General features: G+C 44.5%; 2 protein-coding genes across 2 annotated transcripts; one reads left to right on the top strand and one right to left on the bottom strand.

The window, feature by feature from the left end:
- Positions 1-1,210: 1,210 nt before the first annotated feature.
- Positions 1,211-25,382, bottom strand: LOC135108542 (uncharacterized). Its single transcript, XM_064019661.1, has 23 exons — positions 22,562-25,382; positions 21,602-21,747; positions 20,778-20,946; positions 19,976-20,145; positions 19,323-19,445; positions 18,894-18,999; positions 18,514-18,744; positions 18,033-18,142; positions 17,099-17,294; positions 16,656-16,781; positions 16,004-16,118; positions 15,284-15,506; positions 14,567-14,728; positions 13,883-13,986; positions 12,900-13,111; positions 11,907-12,141; positions 11,017-11,176; positions 10,453-10,530; positions 9,441-9,647; positions 9,055-9,132; positions 6,780-8,885; positions 2,109-2,280; positions 1,211-1,401 (listed from the first exon to the last, which is right to left on the bottom strand). The coding sequence occupies exons 1-20, from the start codon at positions 22,581-22,583 to the stop codon at positions 9,097-9,099; spliced, it is 2,931 nt and encodes a 976-aa protein (XP_063875731.1). The 5' UTR covers positions 22,584-25,382; the 3' UTR covers positions 1,211-1,401; positions 2,109-2,280; positions 6,780-8,885; positions 9,055-9,096.
- On the top strand, positions 3,444-5,566 carry LOC135108543 (uncharacterized). Its single transcript, XM_064019662.1, has 5 exons — positions 3,444-3,603; positions 3,891-4,040; positions 4,178-4,258; positions 4,776-4,831; positions 5,256-5,566. The coding sequence occupies exons 2-5, from the start codon at positions 3,905-3,907 to the stop codon at positions 5,319-5,321; spliced, it is 339 nt and encodes a 112-aa protein (XP_063875732.1). The 5' UTR covers positions 3,444-3,603; positions 3,891-3,904; the 3' UTR covers positions 5,322-5,566.
- Positions 25,383-25,406: the final 24 nt, after the last annotated feature.

Genomic DNA, 25,406 nt, shown 5'->3' with positions numbered 1-25,406 from the left:
TTCAAATTACAGGAAGAAGGAAATACAGAAACAGGCAGGGAGTTCCAGAGTTTATCAGAGAAAGGGATGAATGACTGAGAATACTGGTTAACCTTGTATTAAAGAGGTGGACAGAAGAGATAAGAGAGAAAGAAGAAATTCTTGTGCAGTGATGATGCGGGAGGAGGGGAGGCATGCGGTTAGCAAGATCAGAAGAGCAATTAGCGTGAATATAGCGGTAGAAGATAGCAGGAGACGACTCAAAATACCTAACTTCATAGAAGCTGTTTTAGCTAGAGATGAAATGTAAAGTTTCCAGTTTAGATTGTAAGTTAAGAACAGACCGAGTGTGTTCAGTGTAGATGAGGGAACCAGTTGAATGTCAATGAAGAAGAGGGGATAGTTATCTGGAAGGTTGTGTCGAGTTGAAAAATGGATGAATTGAGTTTTTGAGGCATTAAACATTACTAAGTTTACTCTGCTCCAATCAGAAATTTTAGAGAGATCAGAAGTCAGGCGTTCTGTGAATCACTTACTTTCTGAAGGATTGGACGTCTACGAAAAGACGTGGAAAAGTGCAGGATGGTATCATCAGCGTAGGAATGGACAGGACAAGAAGTCTGGTTTAGAAGATCATTGATGAATACTAGTAAGAGAGTGGGTGACAGGACAGGACCCTGAGGAACACCACTGTTAATAGACTTAGGAGAACAGTGACTGTCTACCACAGCAGTAATAGAACGGTCAGAAAGGAAACTTGAGATGAAGTTACAGAAAGAAGGATAAAAACCGTAGGAGGGTAGTTTGGAAATCAAAGCTTTGTGCCAGACTCTATTAAAAGCTTTTGACATGGCCAAGGCAACACCGAATGTTTCAGCAAAAGTCAGCTTGAAGTTGTATGGGAACAGGCTGCCAAGGGAGGCTTGGCTTAAAAAGCTTGAAAGAGACCTGGAAAACAGCTGAAGAAATCACCGTAGACGTAGTAGTGTAGCAGTTTGCGTTGGTGACGGCTTAGCAGAAATTCGTCGGTGATGGCTCAGCAGGTAACCCGGAGGCTTACCAGCCTGCTTGTCGCCAGCTGGAGTAGCTGGCGACGAGCAGGCAGGACACGTGGGCCAGAAGGACTTGGACAGTGTCGACTCCCTCCACAGCGGCCACCATATTTCATGTACTAGGAATTTCTGCTACTTCTTGTACTTTGTAGAGGTGGTAGCCAAGGAAACACAGTGGAAGAAATCAGTTGCCGTATATTGATATAATAAAACTGTACAATAATAATATGATGAACTGCCAGGAGTCACATGTCCGCCACAGAGGCCAGGCGGACAAGGACTGCCGAGTAGCGTGATTACTGGGCCTGCCGGCTCAGGTCACTGCCAGGGCAGGCGTGTGGAGACAAAGGGATGAGGGTTGACCTCACTCCTATGTGGTGATAGGCGGCGGCCAAAGGTTGGGTCAGGTCGGGGACAAAGGCGAGGTTGGCCGGGACCATTAAGTCCCAAGGGGAAAGGTGCGCCATGGAATGTGGGCGGCAAGGGTGTGGGCGTGTGACCCCCCACCAGGAAAAGAGGGAGGAACAAACCTTGAGTCATCCAAGGTGGAGTTTTTACCAAAAGTTTTGAGGGAAAGATGAAGAAATAAAGTTATTGGAGATATTCTTGGCTAGCTGCCAGAGGTCACAAGGGGAGTTATATCTTGAAAGATTTTGACAATTTCCATTGATGAAAGAGTTTTTGGCTAGTTGAAGAACAGACGGCATGAAATATAAAATGCTTGAGACTCAGGTGATGGGAGGCTCAAATTCCTTCCTTTTGTCCGTTTACCACGGCAACTGCTGACTTTAGAACATCCATCATAGGGCTGACCATATGTAAAGCAGGATTGCCTCCTTTCGAATCTATCCCTGACTTCTGTTTATGACACAGCAAAGCACAAGCAAACTGAATACTGGATCCTCTATAAGGTCAAGTCCAGCACTCGACCACCAGACCAAACAACAGTCGTGCAGGGAAAAAGTCCAGCACTCGATCACCAGACCAAACAACAGTCGTGCACAGGAAGAGTAGCCCACCATTCCCCTGACAGAAGAAGGCAAAGCAGGTAAGTGGGGCGAATAAGAGTATACTCACCATTTTCTTTGACATTCGCGGCATTGTTCATCGGGAACTCATTCTGTTGCAGTGTTCTGAGGCGTCTCAGAGAACACATCAAGAGAAGCTGCCTGATAAGTGGCGCGAGGTCAATCACTTGCGCCATGACAACGTGGGGGAAACCGGGGACAGTTGGCACACTTCTTACATTCTGTGATGGAAGAAAACAAGAAAGAATTTTTGTTTGTCTATGCTTTCATTGAAAACTACAAACAGTCATTTTACTTTTTAAGAAATAAAAACAAGGTTTTCTTCTCAAAACGAAAACTCTGCATTACTTAGAAAAAAAAAAAGAAAAAAAAGACTTAAGTGTGCCAACATGTCTCATACGAGGGATACGTTGACGTACTATGGGGTAAATCACTGCATCACATATAAATGGCAAAGTAAATGTATGTAATAGTAAGTTTATGTACAGAATATCTGTAAAGCTAAATTTCATGAACAACGAAAAAAAAAATCTTTCTTACTAAGGAATAACTTAAAATTATGTTCGAACCATCTTTGAAAGTACAAGATAAAAATTTGTAATTAATATATGTATCAAAAATTTGTAATTAATATATGTATCAACATATATACATCACAAAACTAATATATATGAAATATAATATGAAAATAGGTAAACAATAAATAGGCCAATGTTATTCATACATAGTTGGTACTGTACCAATTTGTTCCATTTTCTTTGAGCCAACTTGCCCCGTCCAAACCACTAATCTAAACAGACCATTTTCGTATAGATTAAGAAACCTAGTGTGATATGTTTCAAGAGTAAACAATCCTTGAACCCTAAGACAAATTATGGCTAAAATTAATTACTCATCTCTAACTAGATGCATGTTACAACAAACATTATCAGTGAGTGTAAAGTTACTTGGCAGCATCAAAATTCAACTTTTCTTTATTCCAGTCAAATCATGCGACCTTCTAACGTGGTTGCATGTTGTTGAGTGAGGCCCCACGAGGTAATTAGGTGGTGTGAATAGCAGCGCTATCAAGCGGTAAATAGTGAAATTTCAAATGTGCCAACTTGTTCTGGTCTCCCCTAAATACAGCGCCTCTTACCGAGCTCCCATAACGCATTTATCTCGCATCACGATCACCCTTCCACGCCCGCCACACTCACCAGAACTGGTCCCTTGCAGCTTCTTCCTATGAGAGAGGACTGGACTGTCAAGCTGCAGGCCGCGAGTTGGACACCATACGGCAGCGCCATGGGCACCTCTCAGTTCCGGTGATTGAATACCCGCGTCACAGTGCATTTCCGGTGTGACGCCACCTCCGTGTGTTGTTGTCAATAGCAAAACGTCACGCAGGAGGGGGAGGCGGGGAAGTATAGGAGTGGCGGGATCCTGCAGGAGGGGGAGGGACAGCGCAGTCCTGCACGGATGCTTATATATTGCGGCGATGACTGCCTCGCCGCCACAAACTCACGTGCTGTCACCACTCGCTTGTTGCTGTTGTGCTGCAGGTAAGTACTTGTGGGTTGTGCCGAATGTGTGCCACGCGTGTTGTATCGCACGTGTTACGCTGCGTGTACACAGTCCATACGCTGCCTCCTTCAAAATCTATACATTTAACTACATAGATCTTGGCCTCCTCTCCTGACATGATGCAGCTTTGGCAGAGGCGCGCCGCACGAGCAGGGAGGGAAGGCAGCCCTCACTCTCGTGCTGGTTCTGCCCGGCAGGCAAGAGAGGACAGAGTGCAGAGGGCAGAGGGTCGCCGCCTGACTTGTGTTGTTTGGCTGTGTTGCAGGAAGTCTGTGAACCATGAAAACTGCCGCGAGTGCGAGCCGTGCCCTGACGCTGCTGGCCGTGGTGTTGCTGGGGACCACGCTGCTCATGAACACCGCAGAGGCTCACCGCGGAAGACCTAGGCCTCCTGCGACTTTGAGAGAAAGCTTGGGTAAAAATTGTGTTTGTGTGTGTGTGTGTGTGTGTGTGTGTGTGTGTGTGTGTGTGTGTGTGTGTGTGTGTGTGTGTGTATCCTCCTCCCTGGTGTTGGCAGCACAGTAACACTCTTCTTCCCTACCTCCACCACAGTACGCTGTCTGTGCGAAGTGGTTGACGACGATTGTGACGGAGAGATAGACCAGAATGCCTGCATCACCTGCTTCGACTCAGGTAAGCAGCGCAGCTTGCTCTGCCGGTTTCCTCTTAGGTATCTTTCGCACGGACCGTTTATCGCTGCACTGTCGTGTGAGCAGCAGTATATTCACTTGCGGTGACAGTGCTAACGCGCGTTTGAAGGTCAGCTTCCATAACACCTGCTATAAGGGGTGTTAGTTTTTTCTTCCTTCCCTTTGCTAACATTTTAGATCTCTCCTCGTTCTCCTACTCTATAGACACAGTTTTGTGGAGATCAGAACATAAGAACGCAAAAAAAAAGGGAAGCTGCAAGAAGCCATCAGGCCTACACGTGGCAGTCCTTGTATGAAATATACCTACCTATTTCCACCTATCATCCCCATCCATAAATCCGTCTAATCTTCTCTTAAAGCTGCCTAATGACTAACAACTTGATTACTGAGTCCGTTCCATTCATCTACCAGTCTTTTTTTAACATAAATTTTTCAAGCTTGAACCCGTTATTTCTCGTTCATTCATGTACATGTCCATTCAACTATTTCTATGTTTTCAGATACTGCAACCTTGGAAGAAATCTTCGCATGTCTCGATACTGCAGGGATTGATCGGGTAAGTGTGTGTGTGCGTGTGTGTGTGTGTGTGTGTCATTCACCCAGTCGTCTGCTGGTCTCAACACAGCCATGCGTTCCTGAACGGAAAGGGACCAGAGTTCCTAACGATCCATCTCTAGGTAGGACTGAGACCACTCACTCGCCACACACCGGGACAGCGGTGCCACCGCCCTCGGCTCACATCCCATACTTGCTTGCTGCTGATGGACAGACGCTGTACATTAAGAGGCTTGCCCATTTGCCTCGGCGCGCTCGGGAGTCGAACCCAGAATAAAGCACGCACGGGCGAGCGCATGTGCATGCATGTCTCTGGGTTCAAGCGCGCGTGCTTGCGTTTGTGTGTGTGTGTTTGTGTGTGTGTGTGTGTGTGTGTGTGTGTGTGTGTGTGTGTCGCTAATCGTGCACACTTCTCTTATACACAGACTATCGCTGCAGCGTGCACTGAACGCCAACGCTCTTCATGCCACTCGTCAGAAGAACGAGGTTAGCAGAAACGGCAGTTTTTGCTGCTGCTCCTGTTGTTGTTCTGGCGATGCCAGAACAACATCGTCAATACAATCATGAGGAAACAGACCGAAACGAAACTGAACACGTGTCCCTTCTCCTTTGTCGACATCTTTAGCTGCACCACCGCCACCACTTCCACCAGACACTGCCCTCCCTGTTGCCTTCAACTCCCGTATGCCTGCCTGTCCGTCTCGCACCCTGAGCTTCAATAAAGCCTCACGAAAGTTGCCGTGTTTATTATCCTCCTGGGATGCAAAACCACGACGCTCTTTTCAGGTGTTTAAAAGTCAAGGAAGAGCAGCGTTACTTGACACGACATATCAGATCAAGGGAGGCGGGAATGTGTTCAGAGGACTCGAGATGACCAAATGGGGAAGCGACGGTGATAGCGCGCCAATACGAGTAGATATCATTAGTTTGGTGCCCCGGTTTTTGAGTCCCGCAGGAGTGTCAAGTGGCGGAGGAACGCCTAAGTGGCGCCAACACTGGCACCTTGAGTATGCAAGGTTAAGAGTCCAGGACCAAAGTAACTGCGTGATTCCATGAGGGGATCGAGCTTACAACCCGACCGTACAGTGCTAATAGTTTAACAAGAATGTTCATACAAATCATCAATAAAAAAAAAAAAAAAAAAAAAAAAAAACACGCACGAGAGCTCAAACGAAACAGGAGTATATTCTGAAACACCTCGCGGTGCACATGCACTACGTTCAAGAGGTCCTAGTTGAAGTTATACAAGTAAAAATTTTTAAGGGATATTTGGAATGTTTATAACCATTTAACAAATTTTCTATATTATTAACAAGAGAAATACTTTTGAGAACCCGGCAAATGAATAATCTCTGTGGCCTTTGAAAACAGTCATGGTGAAAGAGCAGCGTTTCTGAATACGGGTCAAAGACACACGGGTTCAGGTTCCAAGGCGTACACTCCAGGGAAAAAAAAAAAAAAATCACAAGATAACAATAATTATGATAAAAGAACAAAATAATTAAAAAAAAAAAAAAAACACCAGCTTGTCATGACCTAATTTGACTCCTTCATAAAGCTTTGGTCAGCCTTACAATGGGCACCTGTAAGCTGGTATTAGGAACGTAAAGGCGGCGGGGAAAAGGAATTGGTCACCATTCTCCCTATTACTTCGCCTAGGGCCGGGGAGGGTGACGCTACCTGCCCTACGCCAACGCTCTCAGTTAACTACGACACCCCGCCTTTTTAATGCGACACTTATTAACTGCTTCATGTTAATGTATCAGAAAGACTAAGGAAGAGGCGGATCAACTGCGTGAGGGAGGATACAAGACAGAAAGGGACACACGAAACACAAACACACAATGGAACAACATGGAGAAGACTCATCCAAAACAGCGACCCAGTACAGAAAAGACACATAAGTTGAGAACATGATAATTAGATCAAATTCTAGAGTAAACTCTTACCGCTCCGTCGACCGGCAAGTCTTGCTGATGCTGCTGCTCCTCTACCCCATCTGTCGCCTGGCTCGGTGTGAACCTTGGTCCGCACCGCTCGAGAAGTGGTTCCGTCGGGCAGTCAAGGTCGTTCAGTAAACAGTAAGTGGACTGCGAGGTGCGAGGTGTTTCACCATGCCCAGCACAGTGAAGAAGAAAACATAACCTTGTGTGGGAAACCTTTAGTGTTTCGCACCACCTACCAGATGAGACAGTTTCGCTCAAGCTCACTCACGGGCAGCTGCTCGTTCATGTTTACCCTTCGTTTCCTTGCTTATGATGTCACCTCCATGCCTGCCGCTCATCCTTTCCAGCCTGTGTATTGGAATGGGATATGATAACAGTGTTTGCCAGTCGTGCACTCCCCGATAGAATGAACACGGCCTTCGACAATTTCCCACCCGTCTAAAAAGGAACCTTTGATCCATCAGTGCCTTGTCCTTGGAGGAGCGGGAGAGAAGCTCTGCGGCTGCGCGATGCTTGACTATTGGTTCAAGATTTCCATTAGACTGGTGGGAAATTTGTACCTTGACTATTATATAATCAACACATCCTTCTTCCTCCAATTTCCAAGGAACAATCACCACTACGTGTTTATCAATAATTTTTAATACATCACAATACATTCTTCTACGAGGCATTGTTTGTTTACTAATGTGGACTTAGTCATTCACCTTTAAGATTCGATACTTGTTTTTTTTTTTTTTCGTATGATAGTACTTGTTCAGCTTCCGCTAATTCATGTTGCTTAGATTACGTTACACACCACTCCGTGTCTTCTGCAAATCACACACGTATTATTATGCTCGTTAATTTACATGAACGTCTCTCACAACGTGCAAATGAGCATCAGATTGTTATTTTATAGCGTACCTAACGTGAATGTATACGCAGATGACAGAAGTACTCTTTGTCGTGGTCTTGGGGTGTGAAGGTTGCATCATCGTACTCTAGCAACACAATCGTTCGACCCCATCCATGAGGTACGATATTTGAATGCTTATTATTACTATTAACCCAGTATATCGTCAGCAGTGGTGAATATCCATAAATATAGTCAATTTCTAGATTTTGAATAATATATAATAAGGAGCTACAAGTAATAAATAATGACTACTTATACGGTTTCGAATAGAGATAATAGAAAGGCTGCCAGCGTACGATAATGCAACCTGTAATCGCCAAAACTGCGAGATATAATTAGTAGAGTAACTTTTCACTATAGCCATACCTTTTATATCCGTTCGTGTGATGAGTACAGAAGGTGGAACATAACAGACTGCTGGCGTAAATGTACAGTGATATTTTGGCCTAACTGAGACTAAGCTGAGTTTAGTGATGGTTAGTAGCACGTGACAAGAGCCCATATACGTGGTCGAAAGTCTCAAGAATGAAGGTATACGGTGCTTATTAATATATCACCTCGCCCTAAAAAAGCACACGAGAAATTTTAACTTATATATTTGACTGATAATAAATCTACTCAGCTTGGTTTATTATTGCAATTACTAGGGTTCTTTCCTTGCAATTTTTTTCCTCTTTCTTTTTTTGCGAGGGGGGAGGAGAGCCAAGTGATATGTCTTTTCTTTTTCCTTTTTCCTTTTTCTTTCCTGAATTTTTTTTTTTTCTCCTTAGTCTGCAGTTCTTGTGTATGAAAATTGTCTCCCCTTTCTCTTATACAGGGGATCGAACCCTCACCAAAAGACTCAGGGCACGATTACAACACCATGACGATGTTTCCAGGCTGTCTTCATTCTCTCGACATCTATCTCTTTCTTTTTTTTTGGCTCATATTTTGAAACACTTCCTCGCCGCACCTCCACTACATTCCAAAGGCTCTAGTTGAAGTGACGCTTATTTTTTTATTTTTATTTTTTTTTTTTCTACGGTGACAGATTTTGAGATTATTAGCAGGAAAATCACTCTTGAGAACCCGGCAACTCATCATTGGTGAGAGAGCGAAGCGTCTCAAATTTTTTTTTTTTTTCTCCTTAACGCATCCCGCCACCTCTCTTACTTCTGCCTCTTCTTCTCCAGTAGTGAATGTTGCTGGGTACTCGCCACTCTTTCTGCGACCTGGGGAGAGATACTGGTTTTGTTGCGATGTTTTTGTCTTGGAAAGAAGAAGAAAGACGAAGAGAAGGGAATAATTCTGGTTTTGGAGGTGGAGGTGATTGAGAATAAGAAAAAGAATAATAAGAGGAAAAAGGAATGAGAAGGAAAGACGACAAAAACAATCACTTACCACTGCACAGCGAGGGGAGGGAGACACAGGGCTGGTGACTGTCTAAATCAGCGAGGCGGTGCTCCTGGGCCGGACTCCCTGTGGTAGTAGTAGTAGTAGTAGTAGTAGTAGTAGTAGTAGTAGTAGTAGTAGCAATAATAATAGCAATGATAATAATAAAAATAATCATATTTCGTTTTTCTGCTGTATTTTAATTATTTATTCTATTAGGCAGAACAGCATTGAAGTGAACTCTCTCTCTCTCTCTCTCTCTCTCTCTCTCTCTCTCGTTGAAATTACCTTTCGCCAACCTCCACTGCACGCAGAAACTAAAGCAGGAAGAACAACACTGAAAAAAATAAAATAAAAATCACCATTCAAAACATGTCACACAACATTAAACTCACCGGAACCTCGAGAGTGTTGGAGGAAGGCGGGCGACTCGGCAAAGGAGAGAGGGAAGTGGGTGCGGTAGAAGGAATGGGTGACGGGGCGACTCGGCGGGGAGAAGGGGCGAAGCGGCGCGGTGAAGCAGCAGGCGGTGGGATCAGCACACCAGTGTCTCGCCCTCCGTCACCGCCACCACCATCCGAGCGATTCGAGGAGTTGCGAAGCTTTTCCCGAGTGAGGGAGGGAGTGGGAGAGTGGGGAGAGAGTGAAAAGAAACCATTTACTTTTATTCGATTACTAATTTGTGATGCTGGCAGTGAAATGAGAAGAAGCAGAGTTTACTTCATTTTATTTTATTTCATTTTATGTGATGATTCTATTGTCATTGTTAGAAGATGTACGCCAGAGGATGTAAAACAGAAAGTGAGAGACGAAGCAGGAGTATACAAAAGAGGCCACGTGGAGAAGGCTTATCCGAAACAGTGACCATGTACAGAAACGATACACAAGCGGAGAAGATTGCCATTGTTAGAGTACAAGATAAAACATTTGATAAGACGCGTTTTTACTCACCCAAAAGAAGCAAGGATTACAAGGAAGGGGCTGTTAGTGATACTGTAAAGCCTGTAGCGTTTGAAATGAGATGAGTAGGGACGTGTGGTGAAAGAATGAAGTGGGTTGGGGGATGAGACGTGACGGAAGGAGTGGAAGGGGGTGGGAAGAGAGTGACTGCAAGGTGAGGTTATGTGATTAGTGGTGTTGAAATGAGTTGAGTTAGAACGTGTGGGGTAAGGATAAGGTGGTAATGATGTTGCTTATGAGGGGATAAAAGTGGCTGCAAGTGGATTTAAAACAGTAATAGTTTAAATTGTGAAGGGTCTTTCGAATTATAACTAGGCTGTTTCATCTAAACAACCTATTCTACACTAACTATGCAATGTGAGAGAGATGGAGTAAGGTAATGATTATGATGATAAGAGAGAGAGAGAGAGAGAGAGAGAGAGAGAGAGAGAGAGAGAGAGTACCTACCTTGAGCTTAGCCTGCCCAGCCAGCACCATCCTGAAGCGGGAGGAACAGGCGCCCAAACACACGAGCAGCATCACGCCCTAGGCCACGCCACACACGGGAGAGGACACAGCGAGATTAGATGCAAAAGAAAAGGGGAAAGGATAATGTATCGGTCTTTCCGAGCTGAGCATCAGTAAAGTGTAAATAGGAAGCTTTAAGACAAGAATAAATAGACTTATGGTTGGATGTTATAGATGGAAATACTTATTTTTATTTATTTATTTATTTATTTATTTTTTTAAGGGACTGCCACGTGTAGACCCGATGGCTTCTGGCGGCTTCAAGTTTTATGTTCTTAATTTCTGAGCCAGTATTTTGTTGAATCGGTTCACATGTATTTCCGAATCAATTAGTGACCTATGTATGGAAATATTTGCGTGTCTCTTAGTCACTTGTGTCCTTATGTTAATTTGTAAATCATTATCAAGTCAGTTCACGTGTATTTGCAAGTCAATCAGCAATGGTTACGTATGGAAGTACTGCGTGTCTGCAAGTCATGAACCACTCCAGTGTTTGGTGCTCACGCTGAGGCCGTTGAGGATCTGGAACACAGGGTAGAAGTCAACGTCCAGCTCGAAGTCGATGTAGGTGACCACGGCGAGGGTCCACGTGAGGCTGAAGTACACGATGAGCAGCGAGGCGCCCAGGCTGAACGAGCGGTAGTCCTCCATGCTGGGCTTGTTCCTGTAGGTGAAGGGGACTTAGGTGAGGCGTAGGGAGTGACGAAATAGTCCGAACCACTTAAGTTAATTGTTGATGAATATTTAAGTGTTCTGATATATGATGTGAAATTTATTATGGTCTCCAACAGTATTTTTATGACTGGTAATAATTCAGCGCAATCGTCGGAAAAGTTTAAGTTAACTGGTGATGAGTATATTTGTAGATTTTCGTACCTGATGTCCTGAATATATTTCGTTTTCTCGTTTTTAGGCCTTCCCTTCATTTAAGAATTCAATCTCATCGAGAGTATGAACATGTTTAGTTGATTTTTTCTGTCTTTCTGTATAACTGTTTGCCTGTATGACTGTCTGTTTCTCCGTCTTCCTGTGTACCTGTTTGCTTTTCTGTCTGCCTTTTTCCCATCTTGCTGGTCTCTCTGCTTGCTTGCCTTCCTTCCTGTCTTCTTGTTTTTCTTTCTAGTTTCTAGGCTGGCTGCCTTCCTGCATACCTTTCTCTCATCTTTCCTGTCTCTGTCTGCCTTCCTTCCTACCTGCTTGCCGGCACGCTTGCCCCTCTGCTTGCCTGCCTTCCTTCCATTCTGTCTACTTTTCTACCTAGCCTCCTGCCTGTTTGTGTCTAACTAAACATCTTGGCTTTTGAAAACAATCCTAATGAAAGGTCGAAAACGTTAATAATACGAACTTTAAACGCTAAGCTAAGCTTATTCATTCTTTCAGTTTTCAATCCTCACCTGAAGGCCGCCGTGTGAAGGTTGAAGAAGATCACTAGGGCACAGAAGAGAGCCACCCAGCAGAATATTATCTGAGGAGCAAAGAAGACCTCCTTGGGCGAGTCATACCACGATATGAAGCAGCGGGGGTCGTTGCCAAGGTCGTAGAGGAAGAAAGTGTAGGTACATCCCACGGACACGAGCGGCATCCCGGCTGACAAGTAGCCATACTGCTTCATTCTGCCGCCCACGATGCCTGAGGAAGAGGAAAAAGATGGACTGGAAGGAGAGGAAGCTTCAAACTGTATTCTTAAAAGTTTTGGCGTCCTATCTTGACTACTTCTCAGAGGCTGTAGTGGAAGTTGTTGGGGAATTTTCAATTATTCTCAAAGGTGCTTTCATAATTCGTTAGAAAAAAACCCGCGAAAGTTCCAAAAAAGTTTCCAGTTTAGCTCTTTTTTGTAACTCTTCTTCTGAAACACTTTAAATCGTATGAAGGATGAAAGAAAAAAGTGGAGAGTTCCAAAGTTTAGCAGCAAAGAGGATGAAAGAATGAAAGTACTGGTTATCCTTTCCAATATTTCTAAGATGGACAGAGTAAGAGTAGAAACTAGTAAAAAAATCTTTATCCATTACGAGTAGTAAGATGGTTAGAATAAGAATGAGAATGAGCAGGAAATACTGGTTAACTTTTTTCCATTAGTAAGGTGGACAGAATAAAGGTGGAAGAGAGTAGATTAACTTTATTTCCATTACGAGTACTTAGGTGGATAGAATAAGAGTAAGAACAAATAGAAAATACTGGTTAACGCTTTTAAATAAGAAAGGTGGACAGAATATGAGTGAAAATATTGGTAAACACTCTTAGTAATGGTTCTAGTAAAAGTAAGAATGAAAAGAAAATACTGGTTAATTCTGTTTCATTAGTAACGTGGACGGAATAAAAGTAAGAACGAATCGAAAGTCCATCCCTTGGAAAAATTAAGAACAAACAAGGCAAGCAGCACCTCTTACCTGACGTGACACACCTGAAGGAGGCGTGCCCTATCATGGCCATCCACGCTCCCGCTGCCAGGTAGCAGAAGTGCAGGAGTGTGCCGATGGCCGTGCAGGCGTGGCGGTCTGTCCTAACCTCCTCCGCGTCACTCACCACCATGAAGATGCTCCCCGCCAGCAGGTACGCCGCCAGGCACAGCCCCATCAGGTGGAACTGCTCCTTTAAGTCTCTGAAGTGGGGAGGATAGGAGGGTGAACCGGTGGTGGTGGTGGTGGTGGTGGTGGAGGACAGGGTAATGAAAAGCTAGGGTAAGGGAATGATGAGTATTGGTAAAGGAACCTTAGGAGAAGGAGGAACACGAGGAGGAATATAAGAACAATATGACTACTACTATTACTACTACTACTACTATTACTACTACTACTACTACTTCATTTTTTTTAAATTAACACAGGTGTCTACAAAACAGTGAATAAAATGTACCTTGACTGACATCTTTCATTGGTCGTTTTAATTTCATCAACGTTTCATTATTAGTATAGTATGCATTTTTCATTAACGTTGTTGAACAGTTTTGATAGCATATTTTGCAATCTTAGTAAGACGTGTAGTTTTATGTTTACCAACAAATTGTGTAATAACCACTGCAGTGTCGAAAAATAAACACATTTGAATCTGAATACTACTACTATTACTACTACCACTACTACTACTACTACAACTACTGCTACTACTGCTACTACTACTACTACTACTACTACTACTACTACTACTACTGCCAACAACAATAACAACAATAAGAAAAATAATAGGAAAGACGAGAAGTAAAAAGAAGATACACGAGACAAAGAAGAATGTGAATAAGAGCGAAAAGAACAGACAAAGAAAAGTATTAATCAAAATTAAAGCACCAATAGCAGTAATACAAGGAAGAAGAAGAAGAAAAAGAAGGAGGAGGAGGATTACTATAAACGTATCCCCAACACACCGCGGCACTCACCCAGCAAAGGCCACCACGAAAATGAAGAAGAGCAGGCAGGCCGCGGACAGGCCGTACAGCACGTAGCGCACCACCACCAGCCACTCTGGCTTCTCAGGCACCACCTGCAGGGCGACGAGTCATAATCTCTCGCTATCTTCTATCGCTACTTTCACGCTAACTGCTCTTCTCATCCTGCTAACTGCATGATCTCCCCTCCTACCGTGGCCTCGTTGCACAGGCTTTCTACTTTCTCTCATCCCAGCTCTATCTATCCACTTCCTTAATGTAAGAGTTAAGCAGTAGTCTCACTCTTTAATAACTTTTATTTATTTAATTTTATTTTAAACTTTGGAACTCCCTGTCTGCTGCTGTATTTCCTTCTGTCTTTGATTTGAACTGTTTCAGGAGGGAGGTTTCAAGACACTTATCCACTTATTTTGTAGAACCCTTTTGATTACATTCTTTGGGGACTAGCGCCTTTAGTTCATGGCCTTATATTGTCCTAGGCCTGCGTTTCCCCTTACATAGAAAAGAAAAAAAAATTCTGAAGTCTAGCGCACTCCTCTCGCTTTACTCACCACTCAACACGCTATACCAACACTTCGTACAATTCCACCAACCTAACGATAACCAAAGACAGAGTGTGGGAAGACCTCACAGATACAGTGGTAAAGACGTCATGAGGACAGTATTCGTGCTCACCATCGGCTCCACCATCTCAGCCACCACGGCGTACATGCCCTGCTTGCGACACATACACTTTGTGCCGCCCTCGAAGCTCTGCCACACGCGACACTGTTCCCCTTCCCACTGCCCGTGCTGGCCAGTCTTCGGGTTGTACCACGCGCACCGCCGCGCCTCCAGCTGCAGTGGTGGGATTGGTGGTGGTGGTGGTAGTTGTGGTTAGTGTGGTAGTTGTAATGGTGGTGGTTGTAGTAGTTGAGTTGTAGTAGTGTATGAATTGAAAGTTCCTAAGGAATAGTTAAATTATTTATGATTTTTCTTATCGTGGTTGTAGATGCAGATAAAAATGAATAAATAGATTAGAGAAAAGAAATATAGCGATTTTTTATAAAGTCCAGTACCATTCTCTCTCTCTCTCTCTCTCTCTCTCTCTCTCTCTCTCTCTCTCTCTCTCTCTCTCTCTCTCTCTCTCTCTCTCTCTCTCTCTCTCTCTCTCCAATCTTCCCGCCACAATTCTCTTCACAAACCTAACACTGTCTTACCTCTCAATCACTTTGTCTTCCCTCTGTCCCTCTGTTCCTCCCTAGCTTACCTTACCTCAGGTTTCCGTGTCTGTTTCTCTCCCTGCTTGCCCTTCTCCCTTCTTACTTCTCTGTCTGCCCACCTACCTTCGTACCTACCTGTCTGCCTCTCTGTCACAACCACCACCTGTCCCTCTGTTGCTCCCTCGCTTACCTTGCTCGTGGTCAGGTTGCCGTGGAAGAGCAGGTGGCGTCTCGAGGTTTGCATTGTGGACAAGTGGTGAAAGTTCGACTTCAGCTTGGACTTCAGCGGGTTTGGGTTGCAGGGCGGCATAGCAGGGTCCACCTTACCAGAGGCGCGCATTACGGGAGTCACGGCGACGCGGAAGCTTGCCACTTTTGAGTCTATGAAGTTCTCCACCTTGGGATTCAGTTTGCTAGACACAGAGGGAAGAGGTTTAGGAGTGTGTGAGGGTATGATGCACTTATAGATGCATTGATGTCTTCAGTTGGCTTTTTTATTAATTTGTTTTTATTTTATTTGGTGTCTTTTGATGTCCTTGTCCAGAAACCATCTTACATAAAAAAAGAAAAAAAACTGACCGACTGACTGACTGACTGACTGACTGACTGACTAATTAACTAACAAACTAACTTATTAACTAACCAACTGATTGACTAACTAACTAAGGAACTACGGTGACTAACTAACCAACTAACCAACTAACTTGTCAGCTAACTACATAACAACACTACAACAATAACAACAAGTAGCACCACTACCACCACCACCCCACCACCGCTACTACTACTACCACTACTGCTACTACCAGTACTACTACGTACTACTCGTACTACTACAACTACAACCACCACCACCACCACCACTACCACGACCACGACCACGACCACCACCAGCACCACCACCACTTACCCTGCAGTAACAGGCAGCGGGTGTCCCTGTATCTTATGGAGAGTCGTGTATATGAAGCTGGCGATCACTGCCTTCCTGTCACTGCACCGCTCGTCAGTAAACATGTCCCGGGGAACTGTGGTGAGGAGAGGTGGTGAAAACTTAAGGGACAGAGGAGAAGAGAGACGGAAAAACTGTATAGAGAAATGGTGAAGGTTGGAGAGAGAGAGAGAGAGAGAGAGAGAGAGAGAGAGAGAGAGAGAGAGAGAGAGAGAGAGAGAGAGAGAGAGAAAGGGAAAGATGCAAGGGAACTGTGTAAAGTTTAGTATTTAAGACAGGAGGGAGAGACAGAAACAAGGGAGAGACAGACGAAGAGAAATGTGGAGAAGAGAAATAAAGGTTGGGAGGAGAGATACGAGGAAGAGAGGCGGGAGCTGTAAAGAGGAGAAATAGAGATTAGAGGGAGAGAGGGAGAGACGGACGAAGAGAGGCGGGGAACTGTAGAGACCCGAGCCTGTAGAAGTGGAAGCTAGTCATGTGGTACTGAGAGAGAGAGAGAGAGAGAGAGAGAGAGAGAGAGAGAGAGAGAGAGAGAGAGAGAGAGAGAGAGAGAGAGAGAGAGAGAGAGAGGGGCAAGGAATCAAATCCTCCATCATCAGTCACTCTCACTCACTTTCCACGTGATCATTACACTTGGTCCACGCCTCCTCGTTAGCGTCACTCTCGAGGTGGATGGGCGTGGCGAAGTCCTCAGAGGGTCCTACAAGGTCTTTCACCGTGATCACGTTCAACTGCACACCTGAGGAAGGAAAGGAGGAGGAGGAGGATAGAAGGTTAAGATTCATGTGTTTAAATAAGAAAAAAGGGATTATATTGTAAGGTGCGGTGTAGACGATAGGAGAGAAATGTAGAGTGTAGTGGTAGTGGTGGTAGTGGTAGTGATAGTAGTGGCCGTGGTAGTGGTGGTAGTGGTAATAGTAGTAGTAGTAGTAGTAGTAGTAGTAGTAGTAGTAGTAGTAGTAGCGGCAGCAGCAGCAGCAGTAGTAGTAATAGTAGTAGTAGTTTACTGACCGGCTTTACAATATAGTCACCACCACCACAACCACCAACACTCACAGACACCGTCATAGGCAGCAGCGATGCGCGGGGAGGGGCGATCGCTGCGGGCGTGGGCAAGACCACTGTTAAGGATGAACTTTTCCAGGTGACTCGCGAACTCCATGGCAGAGATCCCGTCCTCCTGCTCGGCCAGCTTCTTCCAGTCCTTCCTGTGCTTCGGTTTCAGCAACTTGCCCGCCATGAACAGAATATCCTGTAGAGAAGAAAGTGTGCTTATTTATTTATTTATTTATTTATTTGCTTTTTTTTTTTATGTATGATTGGGCTCTGGGTTAGGCTAACGAAAAAAAAAAGAACTATATGAAAAAGAAAATTTAAAAAGTCTACTCAAGGTGCCAGCCTGCAAACTGTGTAGTCCAAACGGTTATACAAAAATATGAGGATGTGTCTTGTCTTTCAATCTATTTATTTGTCTGTATATCTATCTATCTGTCTATCTGTCTATCTATCTACCTATCCATTCCAAGAACTGCGAAAATTATCATGTTAGAGAAAAAAACGTTAATAGATATCTATCTATCTAGTGAGTGAATGATTTTTGTTTGAGTGAGTACATGAATGAGTAAGTGAATGAGTGAGGTTCTTTATATAAGAGCACGAAACTAAATTAATCAATAAATAAGGGAAAGAACAAGTAAAACACAAGTGAGTGCATGAGATAGTGAGTGAATTAGTGAATGAATGAATGAATAAATTTGTTTGCGTATGAATAAAAAAGAAAAGAAAAGAAAGCTTAAAAATGAATAAACAAATGAAATTCTGAGTGAGATACAAAAAAAAAGGAACAAGCAAGGAAAGCAGGAGTGAGTAAATGAGAAAGTGGTTGAATAAATACGTTTGTGTGAAGATGAGTAAATAAAAAGAATAAATGATAAAAACAAAAATAAATGAACGAACAAGTAAAACACAAGTGAGTGAATAAGTGACTTGCCAGGGACCGTCGCGTGTCCTCCGCCGTCTGCACATCCTCCAGGCCGCTATTCTGACTTAGCTGCATAGTGATCGACACCAGGTCCTGAAACTGCTGGCTCTTCGACGCAGCTGTGGATGGGAAAGTGGGATGGGATGGGAAGGGCTCGGGATGGGATGGGAAGGGCTCTCTCTCTCTCTCTCTCTCTCTCTCTCTCTCTCTCTCTCTCTCTCTCTCTCTCTCTCTCTCTCTCTCTCTCTCACAAAGTACAGCACCATATCCATTTCCATTTTTTTATTTTTTTGTAGGAATGACTAAAGCGAAATAACTTCCCCCCCCCTCTCTCTCTCTCTCTCTCTCTCTCTCTCTCTCTCTCTCTCTCTCTCTCTCTGTCTCTCTCTCTCTCTCTCTCTCTCTCGCTCTCTCGCTCTCTCTCTCTCTCTCTCTCTCTCTCTCTCTCTCTCTCTCTCTCTCTCTCTCTCTCTCTCTCTCTCTCTCTCACCTGCTGCTCCGTCTGCTGCAGTGGTGTTTGGGTTCTGGGCGTCCACAGCCTCCTCCTCTTCACCTTCTGCATACTCCTCATAGTCCTCGTCACCCTTCTCCTGAGCCTCAATATGCGTCATGTACCCCTTGAGCACCTCCACAGCCATCGCTCGCTGCTCAGGCTTCTCCAGGTCTGTGCTTTGCAGTAGACTCTTGAAGATGTCTGGCGTGAAGTATGCAGGCTCCCCAACTGTAAGGAAGGAGAAAAAGAGAGAAGGTATTGTAGATTACTTTGTGGCGCCATAGTCATGTGAGACTCTTGATCTTGATGGCACTCACTCACTTCACTCACTTACTACCACACTCACACTCATACCACATTCACACTCATACACTCACCATAGCCTCCCAGGAAGTAGATTGTGTCATTGCCTCCCAGATAGCGGTCCCACAAGCTGTACTCGTCCACCTCCACGTCTGAGAACCCATCGTACAGGAACAGAGACTGGCAGGAAAGGAGGAGAGACCGCGTGAGGTGATGACAGAATCGAGAGAACATGTGAGGTATACAAAAAAAAAGGAAAAAAAGATAGTAATAAAATTATATAATTACATAATTGCTTTCACATAAAAATATAGATAAGTAGATAAAGAGATAAATAAAATAACTGAGTAATGATGTCTTCTCAGTCTTCTTCTGTTCGTCTTTAGTCGCCCTTCTCCTAGCATATGCTCGACAGATTACATGACTCTCTCTCTCTCTCTCTCTCTCTCTCTCTCTCTCTCTCTCTCTCTCTCTCTCTCTCTCTCTCTCTCTCTCTCTGCCACCTGAGTCTCTGAGTCGTGGTTCCTGCAGCAGCCTATGGTTGTCTCCAGCACGGGCGTGTCGGTGGAGGCTGTGGTGGTCTTTGGATGCTTCATCATCGACTTGATATCACTGTTCACTGCCAGCTGGAAGTGTATTGAAGTGTAGGAGTTTGTAGAGGCAAGGCGACGACTGAGAATGCTATGGATATGCAAATTATACTTATATTCAAAGTTTATTTGGTTTCAGACACTAAAGTAGCGAATGAGAATGCTTTGCAAATGCTAATTATGCTTACAATTTAAGTTTATTATTTTTCAAGAAGCAAGGCAACGAGTGGATATGCTCTAGGCATGCTAATTATGCTTATATTTGAAATTTTGACACAAAGAAAGGGTGTATTTGAGCATAAGAAAGAGAGAGAGAGAGAGAGAGAGAGAGAGAGAGAGAGAGAGAGAGAGAGAGAGAGAGAGAGAGAGAGAGAGAGAGAGAGAAAAGATAACCAGATAAACCGAGAGACAGAAAGACAGACAAACTAACAGGACAAACAAACAAATAAACAAGCAAAAAATGGATGTAAAAGAAAGACAGAGACAGACATAACCACGTGAAAGACAGGAAAGGAAGAGGAGAGGAAGGAGACACAACCAAAGTCCTCGCCAGCAGTCACACCCACCTCAAGTCCTACCGTGGCAGCCCATCTCACGCCAACATTGGTCCACTTGTCATGGGGCACCGCGCCGGGCACCATTACCTGCCAGTACTGGGACCCCGTGCTCACCTCTGCTATGAGGAAGATCCCCTGCTGGTAGATAGTGACCCCCTTGTGCCCCATCGTGTCTCCTCCTGACGCGGCAACAGTAATTAAGGTGAATGATGATGGTAAAGGTAATGTGCTGAGGGTAAGGGTGACTCAGCAAAAGAAAAGTTCATTATGTGGTTGGATGTGAGAGTTAGAATAGTGTGATAAAGATGATGTGACATGGCAGAAGAGGTGAGACGATGGTGGTGGTAGTGTGATGAGGATGATGAAGTAGTCACCACTCCAAGCATATCTATAACACTACTAATAGAGGAGACTACAGTGCCCACCACTACCTCACCTTCCCACATTCTTCTCCCTCCCACCTTCCTGAGTACACTCATCCCTCACCTGTAGACACAAAACACTCCTTTCCCTCCCTCCTTTCCTTCCCTCAGTAAATACCTTCCCAAGCACCTCCCTATAACATTACTAATTATTAATTACTAATAGGAAACTGTACATTGGCCACCACTACCTCACCTTCCCACCTTCCTCACCTTTCCACCTTCCCGAGCACACTCATGCCTCACCTACAGACACGGATTACTTCTCTCCCTGCCACCCTCCTTCCTTCCTTATAACAGCACCAGTAGAGGAAACTACACAACGGCCATCACCAGCTCACCTCATCTTCCTTCTCATTTTCACGTTCCCAAACACACCTGCCTCTCACCTGTTGACACGAAGCACTCCTTGAGATATTTGTCATAGAATTTTGCGTCAAAGAATTCCTGCTCTGTGTACTCTGACTTGATCCACAGACTGAGGCTGAACCCTTCTGTGGCGAGTGACGGGTCGTAGGTGTTGTCCTTGGTGTCCTCTGTGTCCTGTATGATGAGGCACTGAGGGAGGGAAGGGAGTTCATGTGAGGTTCTCAGGGTCAGTCATCAGGAGAGGTCAAGAGTGGATCTCCCAGCTTAAGATGGAATCAGATACAGATCTTTAAGTAGCACTGGAAATATAATAAGCGTGACATAAACAAAAATTTCAGGGTCAGTAATAAGGATGGGACAGGGAGACTAAGAGGGGATCTAATGGAGATCTTTAAGTGGGTGGTTCAAGCAAAATCTTCAGGGTTAGTAATCAGGAAAGGACAAGAAATAATAGACTCAAGCTCGACAAAGTTAGATTTAAGAAAGAAAAAGGAACTGGTTCTCAAACCGGCAGATGAATGAAATAGACTGAGTAGTCAGGGTGTTAGTGCTGAGTCGTTTAAGGAACTTAAAAAGAAGACTAGATAAATTTATCGATGAGAATGATAGGTAGGCATGTTTTGTACAGCGACTGCCATGTGTAGGACTGACAGATTCTCGCAGTTTCCCTTATTTTTTTGTTTTTATGTGAGGAGGAAAAACATGAAATACTCTTAATAAAATTACTCACAAAACTCACAGAATATGAGAAAGAATATTTAAGACGCGTTTAATGCACACTTTACAGTTTACCATGAAATCAAAGGAAATTCACTGTTTGATGGTTACTGCTATCTGTTCCCACCTGCTTGCGGCTCTTGTCGAGTTGCACGGCGTTCCCAAAGCCCAGGGGCCCCGCTACGATCTGCCTGTTGTCCGTGATGTTGTAGGCAGTCATCAGGTCCTGGAGGTCCCCGTAGTGCTTGGTGGTGGTGTTGACATAGCGCTGGGCTGGGGTGGAAGGTGAGAAGTGGTGGTGTTTGTGGTGATGAAGAGGAAAATGAAAGGTTTACGAGAATGTCTGGTGGTGTTGCTGTAAATTCCTTTGTGGTGGTGGTGGTGGTGGTGTTATAAGGCTGGTCTGTGGTGGAAGGTGAGGAGTGGTGATATTTGTAATGTTAAAAAGGTAAATGAAGAAAATGAAGTTTTTATGTATAGTGGTGTTGCAGTAGCTTGTTTTGCGGTGGTGTTGGTGTTTTAACGCTGGCATGTGGTGGAAGGTGAGAAGTGGTGGTGTTTGCGGTGCCCGTTTATCTGTTCATGTGTTTATCTGTGGTGATGCTGCTATAGTTTGTTTTGTGGTGATGCTGGTGTTGTAACGCTGGCCTGTGGTGGAAGATGAGGAGTGGTGGTGCTTGTGGTATGGCGAAGAGTTGTTTAGTGGTGGTGTTTCTGTAGCTTGCTTTGTGGTAGTGTCAGTGTTGTAACGCTGGGCCTTGGTGAAAAGTGTTGTTTGTAGTGTTGAGGGAGAAAACAAAAGATCCTCACATGAAAAAAAATTACTGCGCCGGAATGTGTGACATCAAGAACAGCGAAAATGCAGCCTTTTCCTTATAAAACACTAAAACAAACACCAACTTTTACACAGCACACAACGGTGAGCACCAGCCATCACAGGATACACGAGTTAGTCATAGAACTCGTGAAAATCATCCTCATTTTCTTTGAAGTAAAACGCAGAGAATGACACACGGGAATGGCATGAACTAAAGCAGAGGCGTGGGCAGGGCAGGCCACAGAAAGACTACAGTGACAACACACTCACTGAACACATCGGTGGGAGGCATGGTGGGCGGCGCCGGCGTGGCAGTGGAGGTGGGATCTGCAGGGCGAGCGAGGAGAGAACACGGTGGCGGCGAGGAAAGATTGGATGGGGGAAACAAGAAGATTAGACCATATACTTACAGCTATTGTATAAATGTAAGAAAGTAATCTCTCTCTCTCTCTCTCTCTCTCTCTCTCTCTCTCTCTGGGATAACAATTATATACAAGTCTTCACTACTGAGCCAGAGAGCACAGCATTTACAGACAGTGTGTGTGTGTGTGTGTGTGTGTGTGTGTCGCCGCCATAAAGATGAAACTGCTGCTCGTCTCCGTCACACTTGCTACTCCTGTCCAAGCTTGTCTGTCAATCCACATGTCCGCCCTTCCATATCTCCGTCTCCTGTCCGGTGAAAAGAGAGAACACCATCAAACATAATCAAGAAAGCAAGCGAGTCTTAAATATGAGTGACATTGCAAGGTTAACGGGCTGAAAACAATAGAGTCTTGAACAGGATTTAAGCTTCTGAGGACAAAAACAGAGGGATATATCACGAGAAACACAGCGTCAGAAGCACCAAAACACCACAACTATTCTTCCCTTCCAAACTGCACGATAGAGAAACAACAAGTTAGATTCAGAAACTGTTTGAAAGATTACGCTAGTGACTCCTTAAAATGCGAAGCAATAATGAAATGTACTTAAGTTGCATCAGGTAGTCAGGAGTGTAGCAATAAGAGCTTGTGATTAAAAGAGCAAGATTTGGGGCTAGTACGTAGCAGAAAACATGGCATGACCCAAGGAAAGTGTGTGTGTGTGTGTGTGTGTGTGTGTGTGTGTGTGTGTGTGTGTGTGTGTGTTTTATGTAGGAAGGACACTGGCAAAGGGCAACAAAAATCCAATAAAAAAAGATGCCCACTGAAATGCCAGTCCCATAAAAGTGTCAAAGCAGTGTTCAAAAATTGATGAATAAGTCTTGAAACCTCCCTCTTGAAGGAATTCAAGTCACAGGAGGGTGGAAATACAGAGGCAGGCAGGGAGTTCCAGAGTTTACCAGAGAAAGGGATGAATGATTGAAAGTACTGGTTAACTCTTGCGTTAGAGAGGTGGACAGAATAGGGGTGAGAGAAAGAAGAAAGTCTTGTGCAACGAGGCCGCTGGAGGAGGGGAGGCATGCAGTTAGCAAGATCAGAAGAGCAGTTAGCATGAAAATAGCGGCAGAAGACAGCTAGAGATGCAACATTGCGGCGGTGAGAGAGAGGCTGAAGACACTCAGTTAGAGGAGAGGAGTTGATGAGAGGAAAAGCTTTTGATTCCACCCTGTCTAAAAGAGCAGTATGAGTGGAACCCCCCAGACATGTGAAGCATACTCGATACATGGACGGATATGGCCCTTGTACAGAGTTAGCAGCTGGGGGGTGAGAAAAACTGGCGGAGACGTCTCAGAACGCCTAACTTCATAGAAGCTGTTTTAGCTAGAGATGAGATGTGAAGTTTCCAGTTCAGATTATAAGTAAAGGACAGACCAAGGATGTTCAGTGTAGAAGAGGGGGACAGTTGAGTGTCACTGAAGAAGAGGGGATAGTTGTCTGGAAGGTTGTGTCGAGTTGATAGATGGAGGAATTGAGTTTTTGAGGCATTGAACAATACCAAGTTTGCTCTGCCCCAATCAGAAATTTTAGAAAGATCAGAAGTCAAGCGTTCTGTGGCTTCCCTGCGTGAAATGTTTACCTCCTAAAGGGTTGGACGTCTATGAAAAGACGTGGAAAAGTGCAGGGTGGTATCATCAGCGTAAGAGTGGATAGGACAAGAAATTTGGTTTAGAAGATCACTAATGAATAAGAAGAAGAGAGTGGGTGACAGGACAGAACCCTGAGGAACACCACTGTTAATAGATTTAGGAGAAGAACAGTGACCGTCTACCACAGCAGCAATAGAACAGTCAGAAAGGAAACTTGAGATGAAGTTACAGAGAGAAGGAGAGAAACCGTAGGAGGGTAGTTTGGAAATCAAAGCTTTGTGCCAGACTCTATCAAAAGCTTTTGATATATCCAAGGCAACAGCAAAAGTTTCACCAAAATCTCTAAAAGAGGATGACCAAGACTCAGTAAGGAAAGCCAGAAGATCACCAGTAGAGCGGCCTTGACGAAACCCATACTGGCGATCAGATAGAAGGTTGTGAAGTGATAGATGTTTAAGAATCTTCCTGTTGAGGATAGATTAAAAAACTTTAGATAGGCAGGAAATTAAAGCAACAGGACGGTAGTTTGAGGGATTAGAACGGTCACCCTTTTTAGGAACAGGTTGAATGTAGGCAAACTTCCAGCAAGAAGGAAAGATAGATGTTGACAGACAGAGCTGAAAGAGTTTGACTAGGCAAGGTACAAGCACGGAGGCACAGTTTCGGAGAACAATAGGAGGGACCCCATCAGGTCCATAAGCCTTCCGAGGGTTTAGGCCAGCGAGGGCATGGAAAACATCATTACGAAGAATTTAAATAGGTGGTATGAAGTAGTCAGAGGGTGGAGGAAAGGGAGGAACAAGCCCAGAATCATCCAAGGTAGAGTTTTTAGCAAAGGTTTGAGCGTGTGTTTGAGTGTATGTATGTGTGTTGGGAAAGGAAGAGATTTTGTTTGGGAGAGCATGCTGAACTACTCTCAGTCTTGGTGAGACACGAAATAGCAGCAAAGGAGGACATCAGTGAGCGAAGCCACCGCTGGAGGAGGACCCGGGAGCTTCAGCCTTCCCTATCCTCCTCCTCTGTCCTCCCCGGGAGTACTTCCCTGCGCGACAGGTGTCTGCTGTCTACTCCCTGAAGGTGTGATGCAAGGAGTCTAGAGTAAACTCC

This window comes from Scylla paramamosain, chromosome 17 (assembly GCF_035594125.1).
Source record: "Scylla paramamosain isolate STU-SP2022 chromosome 17, ASM3559412v1, whole genome shotgun sequence".
Lineage (NCBI taxonomy): Eukaryota > Metazoa > Arthropoda > Malacostraca > Decapoda > Portunidae > Scylla > Scylla paramamosain.
This window is presented reverse-complemented; position numbering and strand designations above follow the sequence as displayed.